Source organism: Halichoeres trimaculatus, unplaced genomic scaffold (genome assembly GCF_033239565.1).
Source record: "Halichoeres trimaculatus isolate MK-OKI-2021-1 unplaced genomic scaffold, fHalTri1.1 fHalTri1_scaffold_18, whole genome shotgun sequence".
In the NCBI taxonomy this organism is placed as follows: domain Eukaryota; kingdom Metazoa; phylum Chordata; class Actinopteri; order Labriformes; family Labridae; genus Halichoeres; species Halichoeres trimaculatus.
The window spans coordinates 7,480,918-7,506,170 of record NW_027437196.1 but is presented as its reverse complement, the minus strand read 5'-3'; the positions used below and the strand labels follow the sequence as shown (position 1 = coordinate 7,506,170).

General features: G+C 40.7%; 2 protein-coding genes across 2 annotated transcripts; both read left to right on the top strand.

Moving 5' to 3' along the window:
• The first annotated feature begins 4,774 nt into the window (after nucleotides 1–4,774).
• Nucleotides 4,775–10,470, top strand: galnt11 (UDP-N-acetyl-alpha-D-galactosamine:polypeptide N-acetylgalactosaminyltransferase 11 (GalNAc-T11)). The gene is made up of 12 exons (XM_074693988.1): nucleotides 4,775–5,026; nucleotides 6,425–6,681; nucleotides 6,775–6,898; nucleotides 7,138–7,304; nucleotides 7,387–7,512; nucleotides 7,704–7,953; nucleotides 8,428–8,545; nucleotides 8,829–8,981; nucleotides 9,072–9,293; nucleotides 9,390–9,494; nucleotides 9,577–9,714; nucleotides 9,818–10,470. Exons 2-12 carry the CDS (start codon nucleotides 6,459–6,461, stop codon nucleotides 9,947–9,949), a joined length of 1,758 nt encoding a protein of 585 aa, XP_074550089.1. The 5' UTR covers nucleotides 4,775–5,026; nucleotides 6,425–6,458; the 3' UTR covers nucleotides 9,950–10,470.
• Nucleotides 10,471–17,088: 6,618 nt separating this feature from the next.
• On the top strand, nucleotides 17,089–24,908 carry chodl (chondrolectin). Its single transcript, XM_074693693.1, has 8 exons — nucleotides 17,089–17,338; nucleotides 20,534–20,709; nucleotides 20,784–20,968; nucleotides 21,057–21,214; nucleotides 21,341–21,391; nucleotides 22,937–23,014; nucleotides 23,095–23,191; nucleotides 23,755–24,908. Exons 1-8 carry the CDS (start codon nucleotides 17,248–17,250, stop codon nucleotides 23,834–23,836), a joined length of 918 nt encoding a protein of 305 aa, XP_074549794.1. The 5' UTR covers nucleotides 17,089–17,247; the 3' UTR covers nucleotides 23,837–24,908.
• Nucleotides 24,909–25,253: the final 345 nt, after the last annotated feature.

Genomic DNA, 25,253 nt, shown 5'->3' with positions numbered 1-25,253 from the left:
AACATGGGGCGAATTGCACATATTTCCAGCAGGGGGCGCTCATAATGAGCTCAAGTATCACTCCTGATGTAGTTACCTCCATAAAGGAGGTTATGTTTTTGGGAGAGTTTATCTGTCTGTCTGTGAACAATATAACTCAAAAATTAACGAATGGAGCTGGATGAAATCACCATCTGGATCCAGGACTTTTTTTGAAGGTCCCATATTATGCAAAAATCACTTTATTAAGTCTTTTTGGGGAAATTTGTGGGTCTTTGGCTTTCCTCCCAGCCCACAAAATGTGATATTTGTGCTTGTGAATGTAAAATCCTGACCTAAAACGAGCTGTTTGGATTTTGGGGATTTGCCAACGTCAGCGACTCCCTTTTTTGACCAATCAGGAGCAAGTCTGACCTGATTGGTCCACTGGCGCAGATACCCCCGCACCCCCTCCCCGCATCTGGAGAGAAATCTCTTCAGCAGTGGGGAGGATGATGGAGAAGTTGAAGAGCCATCACTGCTCTGTTTTTGGCTGTTAACAGCCACATAGTTCCAGGCACAAGCTTCCCATCTCGGAATAAGACAAGACTAAGTGTCTAGAGTTCATTTATCAAGGAAATGTGCCAGCTATGCTCAGTAAAACTGTGCATGTGTGTGCTAGTCACTTCATGGCCGACTGCTTTTCCAACTTTGGACAGTACAACAGAGGACTAGCCAATAGACTGGTCCTGATTCCGGGTGCATTACCAACTATCCTCCATCAAACCTCGGTAGGACTTAAGTGTTGCGTCACAAGCACAATATTCTTGGAGGAGGTTGCGCTCCCTGAGTGCTTTTCCTATTCTGATTTGTTTTCTGTCTTTGTTTCTACTCACCACGCTAACTTAAGTTAGCTTCCCTGCAGGTTTCCTCTCTGTTTCGTCAGATCGTTTCAGAGCTTAACGGGAAACAGTCACATAATGAGTCACATGACTCATTGTTAACAGGAAGAAAAAAAATAAACTATTCACCTTTAATCACACCTGAGATCTCTGACTCATCTGATTACCCACAAACCACTGCTCTGATTACAGATCTTTCTGCCTGTCTGTCTACCTGTCTGTCTTTCTGTTTGCGAGCATGTCGAATATGAATTAGTGTAAACAGATAAAGCCACAGGTGTCATGTATCTGTGTGTGTGTGTTTGTGTGTGTGTGCGTTTATATGTCTGTTACCTGTGGACAGGTGAGTGTGAGCTGGTCACATGATTGATGCTGTTATTTTGTCCTCGTCGTTGATCCGCAGCAGGAATGTTTGCTACGCTAGCCACGCTAACATTGTTGCTCAGAGGCATGCTGATAGCTTACACACACACACACACACACACACACACACACACACACACACACACACACACACACACACACACACACACACACACACACACACACACACACCTGTGATCTTGTGGCCTCAGCACTTGATTCTGAACAGATTGTACAGAGCGGACAACTGTAGGTGGAAAAAAGGGATCTGTTTCTTTGCATCCAGGCCATTTTCATTTACACCAGCTTTGTGTGTGTGTGTGTGTGTGTGTGTGTGTGTGTGTGTGTGTGTGTGTGTGTGTGTGTGTGTGTGTGTGTGTGTGTGTGTGTGTGTGTGTGTGTGTGTGATAAAGATTGAGATACTTACACTTATAGAATACACACAGTTATTTTAAAGCAAACTGATCATGTGACCAGATGATGTCATCAGGTGTATGTCCCATATTTTAAAACTGGAAAGAAGGTTTAACTTGATAATCAGTTCAGTGATCAGCTGGTTGTTAGTAAACAACATGGCCGACTGATAGAGGGGAGACAGTAATATGTGGGCAACAGTAACCTTTGAAATACCACAGAAGAAGAAAGATGAAACAGTAAGAAACAAAAGAAGAAGAGATGAAACAGAGTCAAAGAAAAAATAAAACAGTTAAAAAAAAAGAGGACATGAAACCAGATGGAAAAACACAGATGTAAAGAAACTGTAAAAACAAAGACATGAAACCGTAAAATCGCACCGTAAAAAATACATTTACAATATTTTAACAGACTACCTTGAATCCAGCAGGGGGCGCCTAGCTCACCCCGAGAAACCAGTTCTATCGTCCATTGTGAGGCCTTGTAGTCTGGGTCATTATGTTGACCTCCATCTTTATAAACCAACAGGTGACCCTCCTGAAAATGCAAACAGGTCTCTACTGCCGGGATCAAACTACCAACCCTGTCTCCCCCTGAGCCACTGCCACATGCTGGTGATGGACATGTCTCTGAGGGGACAGACCGTCCTTCATGTCCTCGGAGTTAATGAGTCGGTGAAAACACACAACAAGCAGAGAGTGTTTGATCCAAACACACACTCACACTCACACACATACACACACACACACAGGTAACCTGAGAGTGTCACACACACCTGGACGCTCACCTGTACCTGTGTTATGTAAACACAGAAACATGACGGTCACTTTCTCCTTCAGAATAAACAAGAAGTCAGCTTTAAAACTATCTTTCAGCTAGTACAATAAAACTATTACATAATAAAATATCAGAGACATTTGAATTCTAATCAGTTAAACTCAAATAAACCAGCGCCCCCAACAGGCTGCTTTTCTAATGTAGGCTACAATAGAAAATACAAAGTTTAAATGTGATTTATTTTGACCTTAAGTTAGTTTCAGGGTTTAAATCTATCAGCAGGCTGTGATTCTGTCAGGAGTCACAGAGGAAAGGACGAGAAGGTGGGGGGAGAGAGGAGGAGGAGAGATGAAAGGTGGAGAGGAGGAGAGCAGGTGGAGCTGACCGTGAGAAGGACGTAGAGAGCGTGGAGGAGCTGAAGATGAAAGGAGAGAGGAGAGGAGGAGACGATCAGGAACACAGAGAGACACTCAGCGCTACATCTCACACACACGCACGCACACACACATAGATACATTAACTTGTGTATAAATCTGTCATCAGCCTCAAACTGAAGCTCACAGAAATCTTTATGGACCATAGTCTCAGCTTTACAAAAACTTTCAAACAGGAACTTTTTTTTTGTTTTGTTTTGTTTTTCAGTTTATTTTCATTATTCAGGAGACATTATGTTACTGTTAAAGACAATAAATCATATTTATTATCTTTAACCATGTTCTGCTGCCTCCTGCCACTCCTTGTCAGGAGGAGATGAAAGGAGAAACTGATGGAGGAGGAGAGAGGAGACACCAGCTGCTACTCCACCATAAAACACTTACCACACCTGATCACACCTGAGCTCCACTGACAGCGGCCTAAGTACTGCAGTACCATATAAATTGAATATTGCATTACTAGTATGACAGTATGTAATATTACGTAACTTTAAGCATCTAGTTCTGCTGTACTATGTATATTGAATGGTGAAGTACTTATACTGCAGTGCCAATATTAGGTACCATAAACATCTAACACCACAGTGCAGTAGTGTTAGTGTTACTACTACTCATTATATGGAAACATGCTATTGCTATGCTTCTATTTTTGCATGTATACTCCAGTATCAACGGTAATAAAAATCTAGTATTGATACTGTGTTTACATGTGGGGAAAAAACTTACTTGATGTTTTTTTTTTTTTACATTTTTTTTCTTACAGGGAATTAAAACAAAGCATTCAACTGCTTTAGTCTTTTAAAAGAGCATTTATAACTATAACAGCGTACATGAATGAATGAATGAATGGAAAATGAAAAATGAAATGAATGAATGAATGAATGAAGTTAAATGAATTAAAAAATGAATAAAAAAAAATCAAAAATACTTTATTTATCCCAAAGGGGATAATTTATACACAATATAATAATAAAAATAAAAATAATAATACATATTATATATATATATATATATATATATATATATATATATATATATATATATATATATATATATATATATATATATATATATATATCTTTTTTATTATCATTATTATTATTATTATTATTATTATTATACTATAAATCTAACGTCCCCATGGCGCTTGTTCAAATGTTGAAAATGTACATTGTTGCTTAACTCTTTCATGTACATTGTGGTTCTTCATAGTGATTCTTCATTTTGTGGCTTATTGTATGCAGTTTCTTTACTGAACGGTCAGATAGTGACACCTCGTGGCCAAACTGTGTAACTTCAGACTAATTCTTTAACACTGAAGAAATGCCAAAGATATGGTTTTTCTTCCTACTTCTTTCCACATAATGTGGTAAATCACAGCCTCACACTGTCACACACTTTCACACATTTTCACACTCTTTCACAAGTTATGCTCCATGCTCTATCACAGAAACAAAGACACAGAGCAGCAGATCCTCTTGGTTTTAAAACCTCACATAGGGTCCTGGTTTAAATCTATGTGTGTCTCCAGAATGTGTGTGTGTTTTTGTGTCTGTTCTTGTTTGCAGATTTTGGGGTTAATCAGGAAATGCTCGAGGTTTCCCTCTGCATCAAGTTTAAGTCAGCTGGTTTATGAAAAGTATTTAATGTGTTTATGTAACACTAAGCCTGGGTTTGGTTGAAGGAACCTATTTTCAGATTGGGTCAATAAATCACGCTAAAACAGACTCAAGATAGTCTTCAAGAGATAAAGGTTATAGCTAGCCCAGGTACTTTTAAAGATTTTTTTTTAATTTTTTCATTTTTTTTTTTTTTTTTACCATTTTGTTGTTTTCTGGTGTTTTTGAATCAATTTCGTTGAACTTGATGCAATGGCATAAAGCTCAGTCTGTATATTTTGTTTTATTGTGAAGTTACTGAGCGGAAGTTACGTGAAGCATGTCGTATTGACTTGATAATGTCTCTGAGAGAAACTTGATGCAGACTCTCGGGGCTTCAGACTCTGGCAGCTGAGCTAAGCTAAGCTAAGCTAAGGGTCTGTTTACCTGCCGTTACAGCCAGAACTCCGTCTGAAAACCCGCTAACTTTAGCTCCGGAGCTAACTAACCTGTAACCCAACGCCAGGCTGGAGCCGCCGGCCGGAGTGCCGCTGAGCAAACCGCTACAGGCTCATGAACCGTGAGTACAGTTCACCTGTGACGCTACAGACTCAGACTGAAAGGAACAGGTGTGTTTTGGTGTGACATTAAGCTCACGTAAAGCTCAGGTATTAGCACATTCCTCCTCTGAGTGTAGCTAACGTCCGCTAAGCTATCTGGTTCCATTATCGGACAGGGTTTAGTTAGCAGAGCTCTAGGCTTAACTTAAACCTGTAAACAGATAGTTTAGTGAAAGCTGGTTGATTTAGATGGTTAATGAACGTATCAGGGACCTGTAATTATTATCTCAGCGAGCTGTCAGAGTGGTTTTATATCTTTATAACAGCCTACTGAGCCCTCAGTCTGTTTATTTCTCTCCTCCTAGATCGTTCATGTTGGGTTATTTTATATTCAGACCTCAAATTATTCTCACTGGAGGTTTTGAGTGTTAAAATCATCATATTCAGGCCCTGTGACTGCCAAATCCATCGGTCTGTGGCCTCAAATTGGAAACGAAAATTTAAATCTCCCTTTGAAAAACTGAGATTTATAGAGCAGATTAATAATCCGGCAGATGTGGAAAAAAAGCACCATCATAATCCAAAAAAATGTTCTCTTTATTCAGTAGAGAAATGAAAGATATTAATGCCTTTGAGTGTTGGATATATTCTAAAAGGACACCACTGCCTGTGATCAAAATGTGTTTATGAGTAACAGGTGACTGTAATCTACTATAACAAATAAAATCTGAAGAAGAAGAAAACGTGTGTTGTCTAGTTTGGAAGTGAGGACACTTGGGATTATAAATCTTTTTGACATTTTACATCTCAGAATTATTAACCAGTTTACAGGAGAGCACCTGACACAGTTAAACTCACCTGCTCAGGTGTTTGCTGACATCAGCTCTTTCAATGTTAATGATTTCTTGTAAATTCTGGTTTGTACGTTGTTAAAATGGTCCCTATAAAGTGTCAGTAAGTAGTCGTGCTCAAACACGCCTGTATGTATGTATGGTATTTAATGTGTCTACTAAATATTCATACTAACATCAGTTTGTGCAGCTGAGTACTTCATGCTACATACATCCAAACATCTTAAAGCCAAAGAGATTTAAAGTGAAAAGACATGAAGTCAGTCACATGAGGCTGGAGTTAGTGATTTAACGGGGTCAAAGGTTGCCCCTTAAAGGGTGAATTTTTTACTGACACGTTTAAATAAAGTGCCCTGTTCAAATTTCACTTTTACACAGAGGAGCGCAGACAGGCTGATCAGGTTATCGACCCGACGATTGACAGCGATGATGATGATAATAATGTGACTGAATATTTGCTGATGATCAACAAAGCTTTATTTGTGGAGACAGGTTATCAAAGTTTGCGTCTTCAGCTGCTTGGTTCAGACACCTGAAAACTTTCTTTCTCTGTCTCTCTTTCTGTAGCGGTGTAATGTAAGGCGATGCTCGCTAATCCATCATGGCGAGTGTCACGCTCAGGTACTTCTGTTATGGCTGCCTTGTCACCTCGGCAACCTGGTCCCTCCTCCTTTTTCTGTACTTCTCTCTGGGGGCGGAGCCTGGCCATGGCAGGATGCCGCTGCAGCACCGCAGCCAGCCAATCACTAAGGTCCAGGTGGAGCAGAAGGCAGGGCGCCGGCATCAACCGGCCAATAAGGGAGCGGAGCTGTCACCGGAGATGGGTAAATGGCGTGGTGTTCTAGGAGTGTTAGAAGAAAGTACCCAGTAAACATTTTCCTAATGAGTTTATGGTGTGTGTTTTTGTGTGTTTACAGGAATGATCTTTAATGAGGCTGATCAAGAGCTGAGAGACACTGGCTACCATCGACATGCCTTCAACGTCCTCATATCCACCCGACTGGGGTACCATCGAGACCTGCCTGACACCAGAGACCCCCAGTGAGTGTGTGTTGTTAAACGCCAACAGTCAGCTGACTCGCTCTCACTTGACAGCTGGTTGATGGATTACCTTTAAGTGTGTGTGTGTGTTTGTGTGAGAGACTCAGTAAAGCTGCTCACTAACAGCTGTCACATGACTTCTCTGTCCCTGCCAAACTTCACCTTGTCCAACCTGAAAACAAGTTCATGAGTTATCAGATGGTTGGTGATTTAAACAGCTAGTTAATCTCCCTCCACAGGTGCAGAGATAAGGTTTACCCCCTGGCTCTACCCTCTGCCAGCGTAGTGATCTGCTTCTTCAACGAGGCGTTCTCCGCCCTGCTGAGGACAGTCCACAGCGTGATGGACAGAACATCTGGGTACCTGCTGCATGAGATCATCCTGGTAGACGACCACAGCGAGCTGGGTAACACACCTCTTCATGATTTATTTAAAGTTTGAGCCAGAGGATTGTTTTTGACTGGCTGTGATGTTTCTGATTGGTCCAGAGGAGCTAAAAGACGACCTGGATCGGTACATCAGGGAGGAGCTGCATGACAAAGTGAAACTGGTGAGGAACCAGAAGAGAGAAGGACTCATCAGAGGACGCATGATAGGAGCCTCACATGCTACAGGTAGATCCTCCCTCCCTACATCCTTCACCCTTATTACCTTGTTACCTTTAACACCTTAATCCATTCATCCATACCTCCTTCATCCTTGACCCTTCACATCCTAAATCCTCTCTCTGTAACCTCTATGCCCTGAATCCCTTACCCTGCAACCTTGCTTCCTACTTATTTGATCTATGCTTTCTTTTGTCCAGGTGAGGTGCTGGTGTTCCTGGACAGTCACTGTGAGGTGAACTCTGATTGGCTGCAACCTCTCCTGGCTCCGATCATGAAGGACCATCATACGGTCGTCTGTCCCGTCATTGATATCATCTCTGCCGACACGCTCACCTACTCGCCCTCACCCATTGTCAGGGGAGGCTTCAACTGGGGGCTGCACTTCAAGTGGGACCCTGTTCCCCCTGCCCAGCTCAACGGGCCTGAGGGAGCCGTCGGACCCATCAGGTAACCATTTAACTGGATAGTTGACAAGTTAGCTGACTTAGCATTCAAATCACTAACTAACTGATAAGTGAAAGGGCTAACTGAATAGCTAACCTAAAACTTATTTTAATCAAGCTGACCGATTGAGTAACTGTTTACCTTTCAATCAGGTTGCTAGCTGTCTGATTAGGCGTTGAGCTAACTGATAGCTAATCAACCCAGCTGACCCATCAGCTAACATGCTACATATTAGCTAATCACTTCAGCTATTTATCAGTTAATCAGGTCTGGGTCACAAAAGCTAGCTGACCATTTTATCAATAGATGCTACATTTAGGAGGAGAGCTAAGAAGCCAGGAAATAGTTAGCCCCTGAGTTAGCCTGTTACCTAAACTAATAATCAAGTGATAAGATTATCTGTCTACATAACTTCACTTAAGTGATCGGTAAACTTACCAAAGAGACAAATATACCCATCTCTGCAACCCCCACAAGGTCTCCTACCATGGCAGGTGGTCTATTCGCCATGAACAGGAAGTACTTTAATGAGCTTGGACAATATGACGGTGGTATGGACATCTGGGGAGGCGAGAACCTGGAGATCTCCTTCAGGGTGAGCGCTGTGATTTATTAACTGTCAGTGAATAGAGCGTAATGAAAAAATCTGTTCTGTGGACCAATTTGTGGAAGTGACCCCTAGTGGTGGTTTATGGGAAGACAGAATATGTGCGTCCTTACAGGAAAAGTTAAACATGAAGATACTTTAGCGCACTGAACAAGAGATATATGAAGTCTGAGCATGTTTTGTGGTTACTTTAGGGTCAAAATTAGCTGTTAGCCCAATAACAGAGTCCCCTAGGTGTGACAAAACAAGTATGTGTGTGTGCGTGTTTCAGATCTGGATGTGTGGGGGTCAGCTGTTGATCGTTCCATGCTCTAGAGTCGGTCACATTTTTAGAAAAAGACGTCCATACGGCTCACCAGGTGGACAGGACACAATGGCCCATAATTCTTTGCGGCTAGCTAACGTTTGGATGGATGAGTACAAGGTAAGCTCCCACACACAAACAGAGATTAAACCGTGAAATACAAAACAGCTTTTGCATTCTGTGACATCACTGTCCCTATGGTACAATCAGGAGCAGTATCTGTCCCTGCGTCCTGAGCTGAGGGAAAGGAATTTTGGTGATGTAAGCGAGCGCGTGGCGTTGAGGAAGCGGCTGCAGTGTCACTCGTTCCGGTGGTACCTGGACAATGTGTACCCTGAGATGCAGACTCTTGCCAATGGCAACAAGCAGCAGCAGCAGCCTGTGTTTATCAACAAAGGAATGAGGCGTCCCAAAGTCCTGCAGAGAGGACGGGTACCTGAACGCACCACTCAGTGTTTAACTTTTATTCTTCAGCTCTGGGTTCTCTGTGTTAAAAAATGTATCAACTTTGTTTCTGCGATCTTTCAGCTCCGTAACTTAGCAACCGGGCGCTGCCTGGTGGCTCAGGGCAGAGCCAGTCAGAAAGGTGGAGTTGTTGTCCTACGACCATGTGACCCCAGAGATCCTGAACAGGTGAGCACCTTTCTAAATGACTATTCCAACAAATCAAAGACAATCAGGAAGGCTAAGGTTTTTTTTGTGTAAATGTGTGTAGGACTGGGGCTATGATGAGGAGGGTCAGCTTGTCCTGGCGGGTCTGCTGTGTCTGGACGTGTCGGAGGTCAGGACTTTTGACCCTCCCAGACTAATGAAGTGTCACGGCTCGGGAGGGTCACAGCAGTGGAGCCTGGGGGTGAGACACACACACACAGATATTCACAGAGATTCTTGTCTTCTGTTCTGACAGAAAGCAGATTGATTTTATTTTTATACCTCCCTCTCTGTCTCACCTGCAGAAGTCTAACCGTCTCTATCAGGTGTCTGTTGGTCAGTGTCTCGCCGTTGCTCAGCCAATCGGACCAAAGGGTTACGTCTCCATGGCCATATGTGATGGATCACAGACGCAGCAATGGCAGCTAGAGAACTGAGCATGATGACATCACTGGGTCACATGACCTGTGGACAAATTTTATGAAAGACTTTTCTTTTGTTGTTTTTATCATGTCCTGTTTTTGTTCTCAGGATGTTTTTATGAATCAGCTGTTTTTAATGCTTTTAAAACGACTGAAACGCCCTTCACATCATCCTGGAACATTTCTCTCTTTGTTTTGGGGGGAGGGGAGGGGATTCTTGCAACCAGCAGACTTTGTAAAAAAGACTTTAAAAGTCCTGGAAAACCTTGAAAGTCCTGGAAAGGACACTGTGAAGTTGGAACAGAGAGATTCTTATTTTCCTGGACCTGGAAGACTAATTTATTGAGAAGATAAAATCCTGGTCCTGAATTTATGACTGAACCGGGATTATCCTGGAGAAGCTCTGCCCTCATCTGTGTGAAGTGAGGTGACTGTGCTGACAGTATTACTGAACATATCTGTAAACTTTTCTTGATGAATCATTTCAACCCCAATAAACTGTAAACCCAAAAACACATTTCAGCATGGCAATTCAAAGTGCTTTACAGACAGAACAAATTAAAAGAAAACAATTAAAATTCAATTAAAAGCTGATTTTAAAAAAAGATACAGTAAAACAATAAGATTAAAAGAACTTTAAAAAAATTCAAACAGATTTAAAAACAGAAACGGTGTGCTAGCTTGTTAGTTTCATAGCTAACAGGAGGTTGTTTTGCTAGATCAGAACAGAAACAGGGCATTAGCTTTGAAGCTACTAGACACTCTGTGTCTTTGCTAAGGACAAACATAGGTAGCCTGATACGTTTGTAGCAACAGGAGGTGAGTGTGTTAGCTTAGGAGAATCAATGTTAGCTCACAAAAGCTCCATTTTCAGGAAAGAAAATTAGCGTTAAACTGTTAGCATTGTAACTAACAGGACCCCAGTATGTTAGCCTAGAACAGAAACAGACCTACCCTAACAGATTTGCAGCTAACAGACCCTCAGTGTGTTAGCTTGGACACAGTGAGAGTTAGCTTTGAAGCTCAGAAGAGCTGAGATTGTAAGGAAAGAAACAAAGTGTTTGTTTTTACATTAGCTTTGTAGCCAACAGGAGCTCAGTTTATTACTTGGGGGAAAAAATTGGTAGTCTGATAGCCTCATAGCCTACATTTTAACAGCTTAGGACAGAATCAGTGTTAGTTCACTAGAGCTACAGTATTTAAAACAGAAAAAATAGCTTTAGAATTTTAGCTTGTGACATATTCTATATTCAGATATGAAGAAACAATAACTCCAAATTAAACGTCATCAGCTCTTTGATTCAGTTACTGACCTCGTTATGACCACTGTCTTTCTTTTGGGTGTTATGACGGCTCAAAAACACTAGATGGCACTGTCCATTGCAAAACAGATGTTTGCAAGAGTTATGGCACAGTTTGTAGAAATCCTTGAGGAGATTCCAGGCCTTAAAGAGCCCTTTATTAGATCTTGTAGAGCCTGTAGAAAGAACACACATCACCCTTAAAAGGTTTCCTGGTCCTTAAAAGGTTTCAAGGCCCTCAAGAGCAGTTTATGACGGAACAGTTACAGTTGTAAAGACTCCCTGTCAGCCTCACAATGAAACACAACTGACCACAGAGATCGATACTGTGTGTGTGTGTGTGTGTGTGTGTGTGTGTGTGTGTGTGTGTGTGTGTGTGTGTGTGTGTGTGTGTGTGTGTGTGTGTGTGTGTGTGTGTGTGTGTGATGGTCAGACTAGTATTGACGAGAAGAGAAAGCTAATTATTTCAGAGGCTGAATCGCTGGAAGCCATCAATTACACTCTTATTACACACACACAGGGAAGCATAGACACTCACACAGGCACACACACACTAATTAACCTTATTGATCACAATGTTGGAGTTTAGGGACCACTTGAGTTTATTGACGGGCCTTCTGGCGGTCAACACACACACACACACACGCACAACAGTGAATGTGTTTTAATGTGAATATTCATATCACTCATAGTACATCATAAAACAATAAACCTTCTTGTCTTTAGTCACCTCGACTCCCTGCTGGGTTAAAGTCCTTCCTCCTCCTCCTCCTCCTCCTCCTCCTCCTCCTCCTCCTCCTCCATGAACTGTGTTTGGATGAACTCTCCTGCTGCTTCCAGCTGTTTGAGGCAGTGTCCAGTTTGATGGCCTGGTAGCAAGAGGAGCACCTGTCCGTCTACCTCCACCAGGTCTGATGCACTGTAACTGTCTCCAAAAGTCTCAGTTTCACTGTATTTATCGCCACCAAGTCTGTTTCACTGTATTGATCTTCATCAAGTCTCTGTCTCACTGAATTATCTACTACAGGTCACAGTTTCTCTGTATCTGTCTTCTCTGAGTTACAGTTTCGTTGAGTCTCCAATTGTCTCCAACGAGTCTCAGTTTCACTGTACCTGTCTCCATAAGGTTACGATTGCACTGCTTCTCTGTCAAGTTTCACTGTTTTGACTTCCCCCGAGTTTCAGTTTCAATCTGTCTCAATCAAGTTACAGTTTTCCTGTCTTTTCATCTGTTTCCACCAAGTCTCAGCTTCACTGTGTCTTCATCTGATTTCACAGAGTCTCAGTTTCACTGTACCTGTCTCCATAAGGTTATGGTTGCACTGCTTCTCTGTCTTTCTCTACCAAACTCAAATTTCACTGTTTTGATTTCCTCTAAGTTTCAGTTTCAATTTATCTGTCTCAATTGAGTTACAGTTTCCCTGTCTTTTCATCTGTTTCTACAAAGTCTCAGTTTCACTGTATCTGTGTCCATAAGGCTATGAATACACTGAATTTCCCTCTACCTCTACGAAATCTCGGTATCACTGTATCTTCATGAGTCTCTGTTGCACTATATTTGCCTCTATGAAGTCTTCGTTTCACAGTTTCTGCACCTGTCTTCACTGGGTCTCAGTTTCGCTGTATCTGTACTTTTTTGTCATTAGGAGTTTGACACTTGCAGGAATCTGTCTCTGTTGAAGTTTGTGCCTTTTTGAACCCTCACTGCAGTAAATGTCCTGAAACTGTTAAAGCACTTTCTTCCTTCTTCTTCCTCTCTTGACCGAGGTTAACTGAGCATGTGTGTGTGTGTGTGTGTGTGTGTGTGTGTGTGTATGAGTGTGTGTGTGTGGTAATCAGTGCTAAGTGGAGTGTGTTTCTGGACGGAGACGATCAGCCGCCTGCAGTGAATCAATACAGGGATCAATACAGAGAATGGAGGGAGATCTAACAGGTCATAATGTGTGCATGCATGTGTATGTGTGTGTGTGTGTGTCCCGGACTTCATTATGTTAAACATGTTTATACAAACAGAGAAGTCTTGTTTGCGTTTGACTTTCTGGTGAACTTTTTTGTTTAAGAGACCAATTTAAGGTAAAAACTGAGCACACACACTGACACACACACACACATTGATAAATATGATTAATCCTTTACCTCTATCCTGTCCTCTTACACCTTTAACACAACCAGCAGAACGTCTTATTGTTACACATAATCATGTTACACACACTCTCATACACACACACACACACACACACAGCTTGAGTTTCAGAGTCTAAGTGTGTCAGTAAGATGATCTGAGCTCACACACACTTTCCTGTCAGCGTATAAAAACACACCGGTTAAATCCTCAGTATTCACTGTGAAGATGACGATGATGATGAGTAAAAAGATGATGATGATGAAGATGGACAGAGAGATTAGCAGTTGATGGATTGATCGACAGGCTGCTGGTGGCGTGTTGAATGTTTCCGTGCTGCGTTCAGGGTCCCGTTAGAGCGGTCGATCAGTTTTAGTGAGGGCCATTGGAAGCAGCTCAGGCTCAGATTGATTTCATATCGTCATCATCAGAGGAAGATGGAACTGAGCGTGTCTGAGTGTGAGCGCTGCACCATTTACTGTCCCACACACACACCTGATGCTCCTTACAGCCAGACACAGCGTCCATTCACGTATTACACATTACACATGAATTATTCACATTATCAAACACAAACACACCTGATGCTCCTCAAACACAGGGTCTGATATCATTAGCGCCAGGCTGTGTCCAATGCTGGATTCTGATTGGTCAAAACAAAAAAACATCACCAAGGTCAAATCAATCCACAGAAAGTAGTCTCTTCACATTGTGGTGAAAAGTTAGTCAAAGAAAGTTATTTCTGACACTAACAGCTCTATCTCTCTCACACACACACTGTTTCTGCTGCAGCAGCGATCCTGACTACACCGATGAAGATAATGATGGTGATGGAGATGATGAAGATAATAATGATGATGTCAGCTGTTTGGTACATCTGGCTGCAGGGGATGAAAAACCTTGACCTTATTTCCTCCTCCAGTGTCTTGCCTTCTGTACTTGGTCTCACTAACTATTACCCTAGATTAGCACGCAGGACAGAAACAGAGAAGAGATGCTAAGCTAATCAGCACAAAGACAAAACACAGTGAAACATGGCTCCTCTCATGCTTCAAAGAGAAGATAAGACTAGAACCAAAGACAGAAAGACAAGAAGCAAGGGGACGCTAATAAACTGTTAGCCTAGCTTAGCCCACAAAGATACAGGTGTAGCAACTTTTGGCCTAGCTTAGCATAATAATTACAGAAAAAGCAACTTTAGCAACTGCTTAGCAAGCTTAGCAGGGTGAATACATTTTAAGTTTACTTAGCACAAAAATTCCAGACATGGATTTTAGCCTAGCTTAAGTTTAAAGAGTTAAGGAAGGCAAAGTCTTAGCTTTAAACCTTGTGAAGCTCAAAGATTTAAGGCAAGGGAACTTTTTGCCAAGCCTTAAACAGAAACAACAGATGGAGAAACATTTAGCCTAGCTTTGCTCATAGATTACAGGCAAGGAAAATGTTAGCCTAGCTACCCCGATGATTAGCCACAAGCAGGAGACTTTGACCCTAGCTTAGCTCAAAGATTTAAGGTAGGGAAGCTTTTAGCTGAGCTTACCATCATGGTTTAGGACAGGAAAAGTTTTAGCCTATCTTAGCCCAAGAACATAACAGACAGAGAAATATTTAGCCTAGCTTACCCCCTTACTGCCTGAAGTAATTTACAATCATGTGATTTGAAAAAAAAATTTTTTTTTTTTTGCATTCTTAAAGATGTCTAATTGAGTGGAGATTTTCAATTTAAATGTATTGCATAGAATAGTTATAAGTAAGTTATAAAATAGAATAGAATAGAATAGAATAGAATAGAATAGAATAGAATAGAATAAAACTTTACTGTCATTGTAACAAGTACAATAAATTGAAGTCACAGCAGCAATCAAGAAAACAAAAGTAAGAAAGTGTATAGAAAGAGAAAAAAGCTCCATAAGAAAATAGATGCTGACAGCTTGTCCATCATTGTCCAGTCAGCCAGCCTCCACCTCCACAGGGTCCAGGACTGAGCTTCTTCAGCAGTCTGTTCAGTCTCTGTCTCCTGGATCCTGTCCGCTCACAGCAGGTGAAGTTCTTCCAATGTGGCGTTGGTGTCTAATGTTAGCTCCGTTAGCTATGTCTGTGAATAGCATGATGACACTTTGCCCTCTGGTATTCCCTCTGTTGCTGGATTAGCACGGCTAGCTTGTCCATCTTATTGGAGATAGATCTTTCGTTCCCAGTAATGATGGTTGGAAGGACAGGTTGATGTCACCTCCTTCTCCTCACCTTGTGGAAGACATCAGGCCTTACACCAGTTAGCATTGACATGCTACAGGCTGCTAACAGCTGAGTTCACGTATGATATATATAGATATAATAAGTTCACTCTCTGACTAACATACTGGGACGTAGTGCATTTGATATGGTTCTTGATTATGTATAGATTATGAATCAATTGGCTTTAGTGAGATACAAAGGTCACCCTCGATTCATTGAGATCCGACGTGGTATGTTGCATAAGTTTCGACAACAGGCATCAAGGAGTTAACACAAGAAACATGAATATGGAAACACTAAGCTTAGCTTTGCACATAGATCTAAGGCCTGGACCACACAAATATGGATATATTCCTAAACGCATATTTTTCTGTCCAATTGGGCCTCTCAACCACACGAACGTGGGCGATTTCACCCAAACAAACTGAGATTTTTTTTAAATGGATAAAAAAGTGAAGAAATAAATAAAAAAAAATTGTGTTGTTGATGTTCATGACGTTCTTCTTCTATGGTTTTCACATTTTGCTAACCTGCCACTTATCGGCCAGGCATGGCATTGCAGGCTTCAGAGGCAATAATTTTCTGTTTTTCCCTTTTCGTATGGACAGAGATATTTCTGTGGTGTGGACAGAGTTTTTTTTTTTTTAAACGAGAACAAAGATATCCGATCAAAAAAACATCCATATGTGGTCAAGGCCTGAGACAGGAAAGGTTTTACTCTAGCTAAGCCCATAGATTGAAGGCAGAAAAACTTGAATCCTAGCTCAGCACAAAGATTTGAGGCAGGGAATATTCAGGTTAGCTTTGCCTACAAATATTAATTTTGATGTCAGCCCCTTAGGAAGCAGCATCTTGTTTTCAAAAGCCATCACAGACAGTGAAATGTTTTGCTTAGCATAGAAGAAAGATTCCAGGCCGGGAAAATGTTGGCCTACTGTAGTCCAACAATTTCTGATAGACGACCTTAATATTAGCTTAGCTCAAAGGTTACAGACAGAGAAACTTTTAACTTAGCTTGGTACAAAGATCAACAGCAAAGTAACTGTAGGCCTAGCTTAGCACATTATTACTGACAGTGAAACTTTAGTTTAACACAGCACAACGACTACAATAAGTCAATCAAACTTGGAAGAAAGTGAAAGTATTAGCATTAAGACTTAAAAAAAATAAAGATCACAGTTAAATAAATACAAAGAGAAAAAACTGAGGCCTGAGGATCAGATAAGGTTCACACTTTCACACACAGCAGTTTAAAAACAGACCAGAAGCGTCTGTCAAAACTGCTCATACATCGATTAGCTCTGTGTGTGTGTGTGTGAGAGAGAGAGAGAGAGGGTGTGTGTGAGTGTGAGAGTGAATTAAACTGAGTGTGTGTGTGGTCCCCAGGGTTTAATGAAAGAGGAGGAAACATCTGAGCTCAGAGGGATCGATGGAGGGGGGCTAGTCCATCTCTCTCTCCTCACACACTCCTCCTCACACACTCCTCCTCTTCACACACTCCTCCCCCTCACACACACCAGAGCGGGACGGGCAAAGCAGAGAAGGATGGAGAGGGAGAGACAGAGCTGAGAGTTTTTCAGAGAACTGAGATTAAACATCGAGGATTATCTTAATCTCTGAACTCTGAGATTAATCTCTCATTTGTTATTTCTGATGAAATGACGTCATTTCACACTTTCATGCTGTTGACAGTCGGGGTTGTCATGGTGATGGTTATTGCCCAGTCGAGAGGAGCGCGCGTGGTGAGCGGTGAGTTAGTTTGTTTCTGTTTTGACTGTTTTTCCTCAAATTATTAATTAATTTTAGAAGAGCTCAGAAAACTCAAGATTAGTTAAAAAGATGAGCTAATTATTTAATGGTGGTGTGACAGGCTGTGATTGGTTGATGGATTGATTGAAATACTGTAGGAAAGCTAAGTCTGAGTGGACACATCACTAATGGCGTAGTGAAGTGATGTGGATCCAATTTTAATAGCTTTTAAACATTTTTTTAAACATTTTTAAGCATTTTAACATCTCATCTTATTTTTACACTGAGTTTTTAAAAATTTACCACAGTGTCCACAGGAAGCGATGAAAGCATAAACACTACATGTATGTGTGGCTCCTCTAAGGACTGATTTAATGTGACGTGTCTGATCTGATTTTGTCTGTTGTTGCTCTTGTTGTTCAGAATAATTCTTTGTTGTTTATATATTTTAACCTGAGTTGTGTATTTAACAAGGCAGGATAAGAAAAAAAGCCATGTAATAATAATCTTTAAAAACTCCAGACGATAGAAAACATGGGCGCAGTCTCGATGACATCACCCATTTGTTTCTGAAGCTGAGTTTTAAAGCCTGTTGCCAGCAGTCGCCATATTGGAAATGTTGACCCAGCCTAACTCCTGCGAAGGTAGTGTGAGGTAAAGAGGCAGGCCTGTAGCCTCTTTGCTAAAAGCTTTATTGTGTACGCCTGTCAATTAAGTCAGTCACACCATTAATTACTCAAAACCCTGATTTGAAATTTTTTTTAAATGGATTGATAGAGCTATTCAGACCTAACCCTGCTCTGAACCCTGTCTGTTTGTTTTTTGCTGTAGAGATCCTCTTTTTAGAATGGGTGTGTATGTGGTGGTCTGCTTATTCTGATGTCATCTTCAAGTGGACACTAGAGGAACTGCAGTTTTTAACATTTCTGTATCAGCTTAATTTCTCACAGCCAATTGGGTAAAAATTAAAAGGTTGAGCTAATTTCCAGGTTACAAACCACATATTTTTGTTGCAGTAAGACAGCAGTTAATGTTAGCATTAGCAGGACCTAGCTTGCATTTTCATTCAATACAGATCTATTAAAGTGATAACATTTTTTAATGCTGTGTTGATGTGTTAATATTTGTAAAATGAATAGCATATGAACATGTCTAAAGTCATGTCAGCATATGTTTACATGTGTTATTATACTTAAAGTCATGTTAGCACACATTTTATTAATAACATGTTAACACGCATTAACATTTTTTAATAATGTTTCATCATTTTACACAGTTGAGTGTTTGTGAACACCATAGACTGTATATAGAGTGGACAGTGTGGCTCCACCATTTACTATTGCACAGTATTGAAGCCAAAATTCCTCCGTCACAGGCGCAGCCATTGGTAGCAATTGTGCAGCCAGAGTCTGCTTAGTAGAGACTGATAGAGAGTCTAATAACTTTTTGACTCTGCCTCCTGACATATTTTACAATCCCTGAAAAAATACACAAAAACAGCAGCTGTCAATCATCATTAAACGTGACTTAAAACTTTGTTTTTAACCTCGTATAACTAATGAAAACTAAACTTTAAGAAAAAAGAGGACCTGAATACAAGGCAGCCAAATTATATCTTCAAATCACCACAACAATCAGACATGAGAAACATTCCTACGAGGTGTATTAATTTTTAAAATTTTGACCACAGCTCATCTGGAATGACTAGAGAGACAGATTTTTTGACCTATACTGCAGCCAGTCACCAGGGGGAGCAGTTTTTGTGGCGACCTCACTTCAAACCGCACAAGATGACATCTATTTTTTTTTACAGTCTATTGTTAACACATGTTGAGATGTTAAAGTATGTGAATCAAAAGCTGGAGAGTTGCACTTTCATATTGTGTTTTCAACGTCTCCCAGAGCGCTGTTTCTTTCCACTTATGTGTTTGCAGAAATCCAGCATAGGGCTTTAACAACAAAAACATCACGACTCGTGGATTGGTTCATGTCAGAGTTTTTTTTTTTTTTTTTACATTTTTAAGGGATACAGACATTACATTTCTCTATATAGAAAAATATGTATAAAAGTCAATCGTTTTGTGTGTTTTTTTCAGCAATTTACTTATTTATCTAGTCCAGACATAGTTCTATGAATTTTATTTAAGTTTGGGATATAAGACTTTGTCGATTTAAAGCAAATTCTTTAAGGAAAAAATGACACTACAGCATGTAAAGATGTAACAATATGTTATGGCAGACTTAGTATGGTTGGTCATATAAGGTCGAATTGGTAGCGTGTGCATGTATATCAACATGTATTAACATGTGGGATTGTATCTTTCTTTTTGTTGTCAGATGAACCTCATTCACGATGTGTTCAGTTGTTAATTTTTGATAAATAATCAGTTTAAATCCAGGTCAGGCCGTGGCATTCAAAGTGGAAAAAGAATAAATTAAAAAGCTAACAGTTGAGAAGAGAATGCTAACGTTAGCTGCTCAGAAAAACAGGTTATGTATCATATTTTATTTTTTAAACTGGAAAGCTAAGCATGCTGTATCATACCCACACACCCTCAGAGTGATGTCAAAGCAACATGGCTGCTGTGTGAACAATGTGATTAAATTTACGGAAAGTGAATTTCATAGAAGGTGCAACATGATCTCTAACTGATCGAACCTCCGCTTCACCTTTACCGCTCAGCACGAGGAAGAAACACTTCAACATGAACATTTATTAATTTTATTTTCACTGACTCTGAGATACAGCTGAGCGCTGAGAGAGGAAGGCAGAGAGAGGAGAGGCACAGAGCAGGTTTTTACAGTAGACAGAAATTGTGTCTCTGACAGTAAAGTGATGATGTTGCAGAAGAGACTCCAGCTAATCACTGAGAGTAGCCCCTGTTTGAGGCAGACTGTGTATTAATGACTGCAGACTCTCTGCAGGCTCTGCTGCTCTGGATCAGCAGGCTCAGTCTGTGCACGCTCATCATCATTTGACCATAACACTAACACTGTGATTATACCATGCTCAGCTTTCATTACCTTGCACCTACAAGATGTGTGTAACCCATAAACTGTATGAAAGATGGACGACATCTCCACCTCCCAGCTGGAGACAAGAAGCCAAAATCCCAAATCACAGACACTCACTGAAGAAGCAGCAGTTTGATCAGAGGAGAGATGTTCAAGTATCTGTCTTTCTTCTTCTCTTAGGTCAGACGGTGTGTCTGGGAGGTTCAGAGCGGCCATGTTATAAAATCGCATATTTTCATGACGTATCAAGTCGTGTGGCGTTCAGGGAGGCGTGTCAGGCCTGCGAGATGGACGGAGGGTCGCTGCTAAGCATTGAGAGTCCAGCTGAGCAGAGAGAGATTGAAAACTTGCTGCAGGTAAGACACACACCTTCATGTCCGTCTCCTCTCCCTCCTCTGTCGGCTTCACATCATGTTCTCCTCCAATCAAGGAGCTGCGTTCAGGAGCAGTGGGCGGGGCCGGAGGAGGAACAGGAAGAGGAGGAATAGCCGACGGTGATTTCTGGATCGGTCTGACTCGAGTGGATGGAGAACAGACGCAACCTGAACTCAGCAATACCTTCACTTCCTGTCCACAGCTCTACTACTGGACAGACGGAAGCCCCGCCTCCTTCAGGTGAGTGATGATGATGATGATAAATATGATGATGATGGTGATAAATATGATGATGATGGTGATGATGATTATGATGCTGATGTTGTAGGAACTGGTATTTTGACGAGCCGTCCTGTGGAGGAGAGGCCTGCGTCGTCATGTACCATCAACCAACTGCACTTCCTGGTCTGGGCGGAGCTTATCTCTACCAATGGAACGATGACCGCTGCAACATGAAACACAACTTCATCTGCAAATATCAACCAGGTACGGTCAGCCAATCAGCTTCACTCTTTTAAACCAGACGGGTTCCATCAGCCAATCAGCTTCACTCTATTAAACCAAACAGGTTCCATCAGCCAATCAGATTCCTTATCTTTTTCTTTCTTCCAGAGAGCCTTCTTGGAAAGAAACAGGTTGACCCACCAGAAGGAAGAGTCACAGGTGAAAAGGAAACCCTTGGTGTTCTAATCTCTCTGTTGTCTCACAAAATTAAGTTTGAATCTGTGATGAATTTAACTTTAAAGAGGGGGTTTAGTCTTATTTTGAAAAAGGCTTTATATTGACATACTGCGTTAAAGTGTGGGGAAGTGCTTGTAAAACTTCCATCCAGCCGTTAGTCATTTTACAAAAAAGAGCAATAAGAGTCAGTACAGAGCTCAGACACACCCACTGTTCATTAGGCTACAGTTACTGAAGCTCAATGTTTTGTACAAAGCTTACCAAGAAATATTACCATCTAACATTCAGCATAGAGTTGTTAAAAGGAGAATTAATTACAACTTAAGAGAATTAACAATATTTTAAAAACATTAATTCAGAACTACACTTAAGGAACACAGTATAACAGTTAAAGGTGACTCTTTATCGAACACCCTGGACAAAGACTCTAAAGAAATCAAATCAGTCAGTATCTTCAAAAAACATATCAAAAACAATATGCTTAACAAATACAAGGATGAAAAAAATTCTTTGCACCTGAAATGGAAAAATAAAAAAACAACACAAAAATATAATCAAAAAACTTTATCAACAAAATGAAAGTGCCAAAAATGTTAATACTATTACCATTGATATCAAGAAAGGGTTTCTTTTGGTTCTGTTTTTTCTTTTGTTGATGTAATTTTGCAATTATGGGTTGCTTTGCAAATCATCACGCTTTGAAAAATAAATGAATAAATAAATAAATAAATAAATAAATGTATATATATATAAATAAATAAATGTATATATATATATATATATATATATATATATATATATATATATATATATATATATATATATATATATATATATATATATATATATATATATATATATATGTTATTATTATCATTATTATTACTACTATTATTATTATTATTTATGTATTTATTTTTTGTAAAGCTAAAGGCATGCTGGCCTTATTTTTGGTTGTCTGATCAGGCGTCTATTTAATCATGAGTGAGTGGAGGGGCAGACACCATAAGATTTTTTTCTTCTTTCTTCTCCTTTTGATTCATTTTAAAACTTTTTTGTTTTGTATCTTACTTATATTTTTATTATATCATGAATAAAAAAAAATCAAACTACACTGAACTAAACTTAACACAATTTACAGCCTAAAAAATCCTAATTTTTTTCACCCTGACAACCTGATGTTTTACAAACCCTAACTTGGGCCTATGTCTAAAAAGTTTTTGTTTTTACTACTGTCTCTTTAAGATTTCTTGCTCCACAAACCCCTTCCCCTCTTATTGGCCCACCCCCTGGAGGTTAATCAGAGCAGAGATGTGATCAGACTTTTGTGTTAGAAAAGCTTGTGAAAAAACTATTTTAAGCAGTTTGAAAATGTATGACCTGCACACATGTATTATGAACAACCAACAACATTTACAGTGATGTTTAAAATATGGGAAAGAAGAATACCCCCTCTTTAATGTGAATACCTTAGAGTGACGGCTGCTCCTGGAGTGGATTTATGTGTTTCTATCTGTGTGTGTTCAGAGGCCACAGCAGGTGGAGGTGTGGTCAAACAGTCGTCAGGTGAAGAAGACGATCAGGTCACCATGGCTGGAGCTTCAGGTACAAACAGCTGAACCCGTGACCTTTAACCCCTGCTGTACTCAGCTCTCATGTTGTTGTTTTCATGCGTCTCTGTTCAGGTATGCTGCTCATCTACGTCATCATACCCACAATCCCCCTGCTGCTGCTTATCCTGGTGGCTTCTGGGACGTGTTGTTTTCAGATGCTCAGCCGGAGGTGAGACTACAACTCCCAGCAGCCCTTGCTTCTGCCAGACTCTCAATTTGCTTACACTGTGACTACTGTTAGTGCTGAGGATGCAGGCTGTTTTAATGTGTGTGTGTATGTGTGTGTGTGTGTGTATGTGTGTGTGTGTGTGTGTGTGTGTGTGTGTGTGTGTGTGTGTGTGTGTGTGTGTGTGTGTGTGTGTGTGTGTGTGTGTGTGTGTGTATAGTGCTTACTCAGTGATTATGACGGGTCACACACTCACATGTCTTGTTAACAAGAGTTGATTTACAGCCTCTGCTGGCTCACTGCCCACTGCATGCTGTATGTGTGTGTGTGTGTGTGTGTGTGTGTGTGTGTGTGTGTGTGTGTGTGTGTGTGTGTGAATACCTGGCGTCAGTTCAGGTGATTCTTGCTGAATCTGGAGTTTTTTCCTCAGACAGTCAATGCTCAGTCTGAAGCTGCAGAGTGTGTGTGAAGCCGAAGATGATGATAGTGATGACGATGATGATGATGATGGTGATGATGAAGATCCTGGTTGCTTGTGTCATACTAATAATCCTGTCCCTGTGCAGCACGCCACGCACAAAAACCGCCATCAACCAGTCCACTTTGTGGATCTCCAGGGCGCCTAAAGTAGACAGCATGGAGGTCTGACATCACTGTGACATCACTCCACGACTCAACCAATCAGCTGCATGGAGGGGCGAGAGGATGATGATGTCATTACAGCAGCTGCTTCAGTTACTGCTGACTTTGTATTCATACTCCAGAGTACACACAGAGTATTGCACCTGTGCGACCATACATCCTTACCTGTATCCTTGCATCTGTCCTTGCTCCCTTCCTTCCTTCCTTTTTGTTTCTTTGAACTTCACCTTGATCCTCATCCCTTTTTCCAACACAGATTTTCTGTTTCCTCTCCACACTCTCTCCTCTTTTCTTCCTATCAGTGTGTCCTCTATCACTTCACCTGTTTGTGGCTGAGCTCTGATTGGTCGATGTGCTCACCTGTGTGTGACTGAACCTCTGAGTATTGCATTACAGCCCCGTTCCCCACTCTGTGTGATGTTTAATTGAGCTATAATAACGCGGGAGAGATGATAACTCTGGGGATGGTTTGAGGCACAGCGGGGTGCGTTCCATTTTCATTTTACAGAGCGAGTAAAAGGAGGAGAGGGTGGAAAACAGAGCGTGTATTTAACTTCAGACTTCATTTTGATGTCATTATCACATTAATGTTTTACGCAAGGCTACATTTTCCTCATGACACGTGAACGCAGCACGTTTATCTTCAATGATTGATGTAAGAAGGAAGTTTGAACGACTTTGTATAAATTTAACCTCAACCCATCACATCAGAGAGTGATTAAGTTTACCTTTTTCTATCAGTTGTTTCATCATCAGACTCAGAAAGTCGGAGAAAGTTCGTTTACAAATTAAAAGCCTCATTAAAGTTTGATGGGTTAAATCCCCCAAACTCTTTGAAATTAAAACTCTTTTATGTTTAAACTTTCATTTATTGACTTCATTAATTTCCTGAGCTTAAGCCCCTGTTAACCCAGAAATAAATTAATTTAATAACTTTAAAATAATCCATCAATCCCTCCTCAACTGACCTAATAATCCAGCTCATCACTGTGACTGTCTACGGAGACGCCTCTCATCATGTGACACCAACACACACACTGTGTCGTCACGTGTTTGTGTGTGCGTGTTTGTTTTGTATGTTTGTTCCTGTTTGTCAGAAATAAAATGCTTCCTGTCTCTTGAGTCGCTTATTGTGGAAACAGAAAAAAGGTAAGGAAGGAGAAGAAGGGGAAACAGAGGAAGAATAAAAGGTGGAGGAAAAATAAAAGGTGGAGAATAGCCAAGGAGAAGGAAAGGAGACAAGGAGGAGGGGATGATAAAACAGAAACAAGGAAGTGAAGAGAGGAGAAAGAGGTGAAAGCAGCCAAGGAAAGAAAGGAAGAAAGAACACAGGAAGAAAGGAAGAAAAGGAAAAGAGGAAGAAAGGAAGTGGTAAAGATGAAAAATGTAAGAAAAAAAGAGGTAGAGAATAAGAGAGGCACAG

What these genes read in the sequence shown, in the direction of transcription:
- galnt11 (XM_074693988.1), top strand. Translation starts at nt 6,459, where the DNA reads ATGGCGAGTGTCACGCTCAGGTACTTCTGTTATGGCTGCCTTGTCACC. An exon ending in CCTGACACCAGAGACCCCCA is followed by an intron (nt 6,899 to 7,137) that starts GTGAGTGTGTGT and finishes CTCCCTCCACAG; the next exon opens with GTGCAGAGATAAGGTTTACC. An exon ending in CACAGCAGTGGAGCCTGGGG is followed by an intron (nt 9,715 to 9,817) that starts GTGAGACACACA and finishes TCTCACCTGCAG; the next exon opens with AAGTCTAACCGTCTCTATCA.
- chodl (XM_074693693.1), top strand. Translation starts at nt 17,248, where the DNA reads ATGACGTCATTTCACACTTTCATGCTGTTGACAGTCGGGGTTGTCATG. An exon ending in CATCTGCAAATATCAACCAG is followed by an intron (nt 21,215 to 21,340) that starts GTACGGTCAGCC and finishes TCTTTCTTCCAG; the next exon opens with AGAGCCTTCTTGGAAAGAAA. An exon ending in CACCATGGCTGGAGCTTCAG is followed by an intron (nt 23,015 to 23,094) that starts GTACAAACAGCT and finishes GTCTCTGTTCAG; the next exon opens with GTATGCTGCTCATCTACGTC.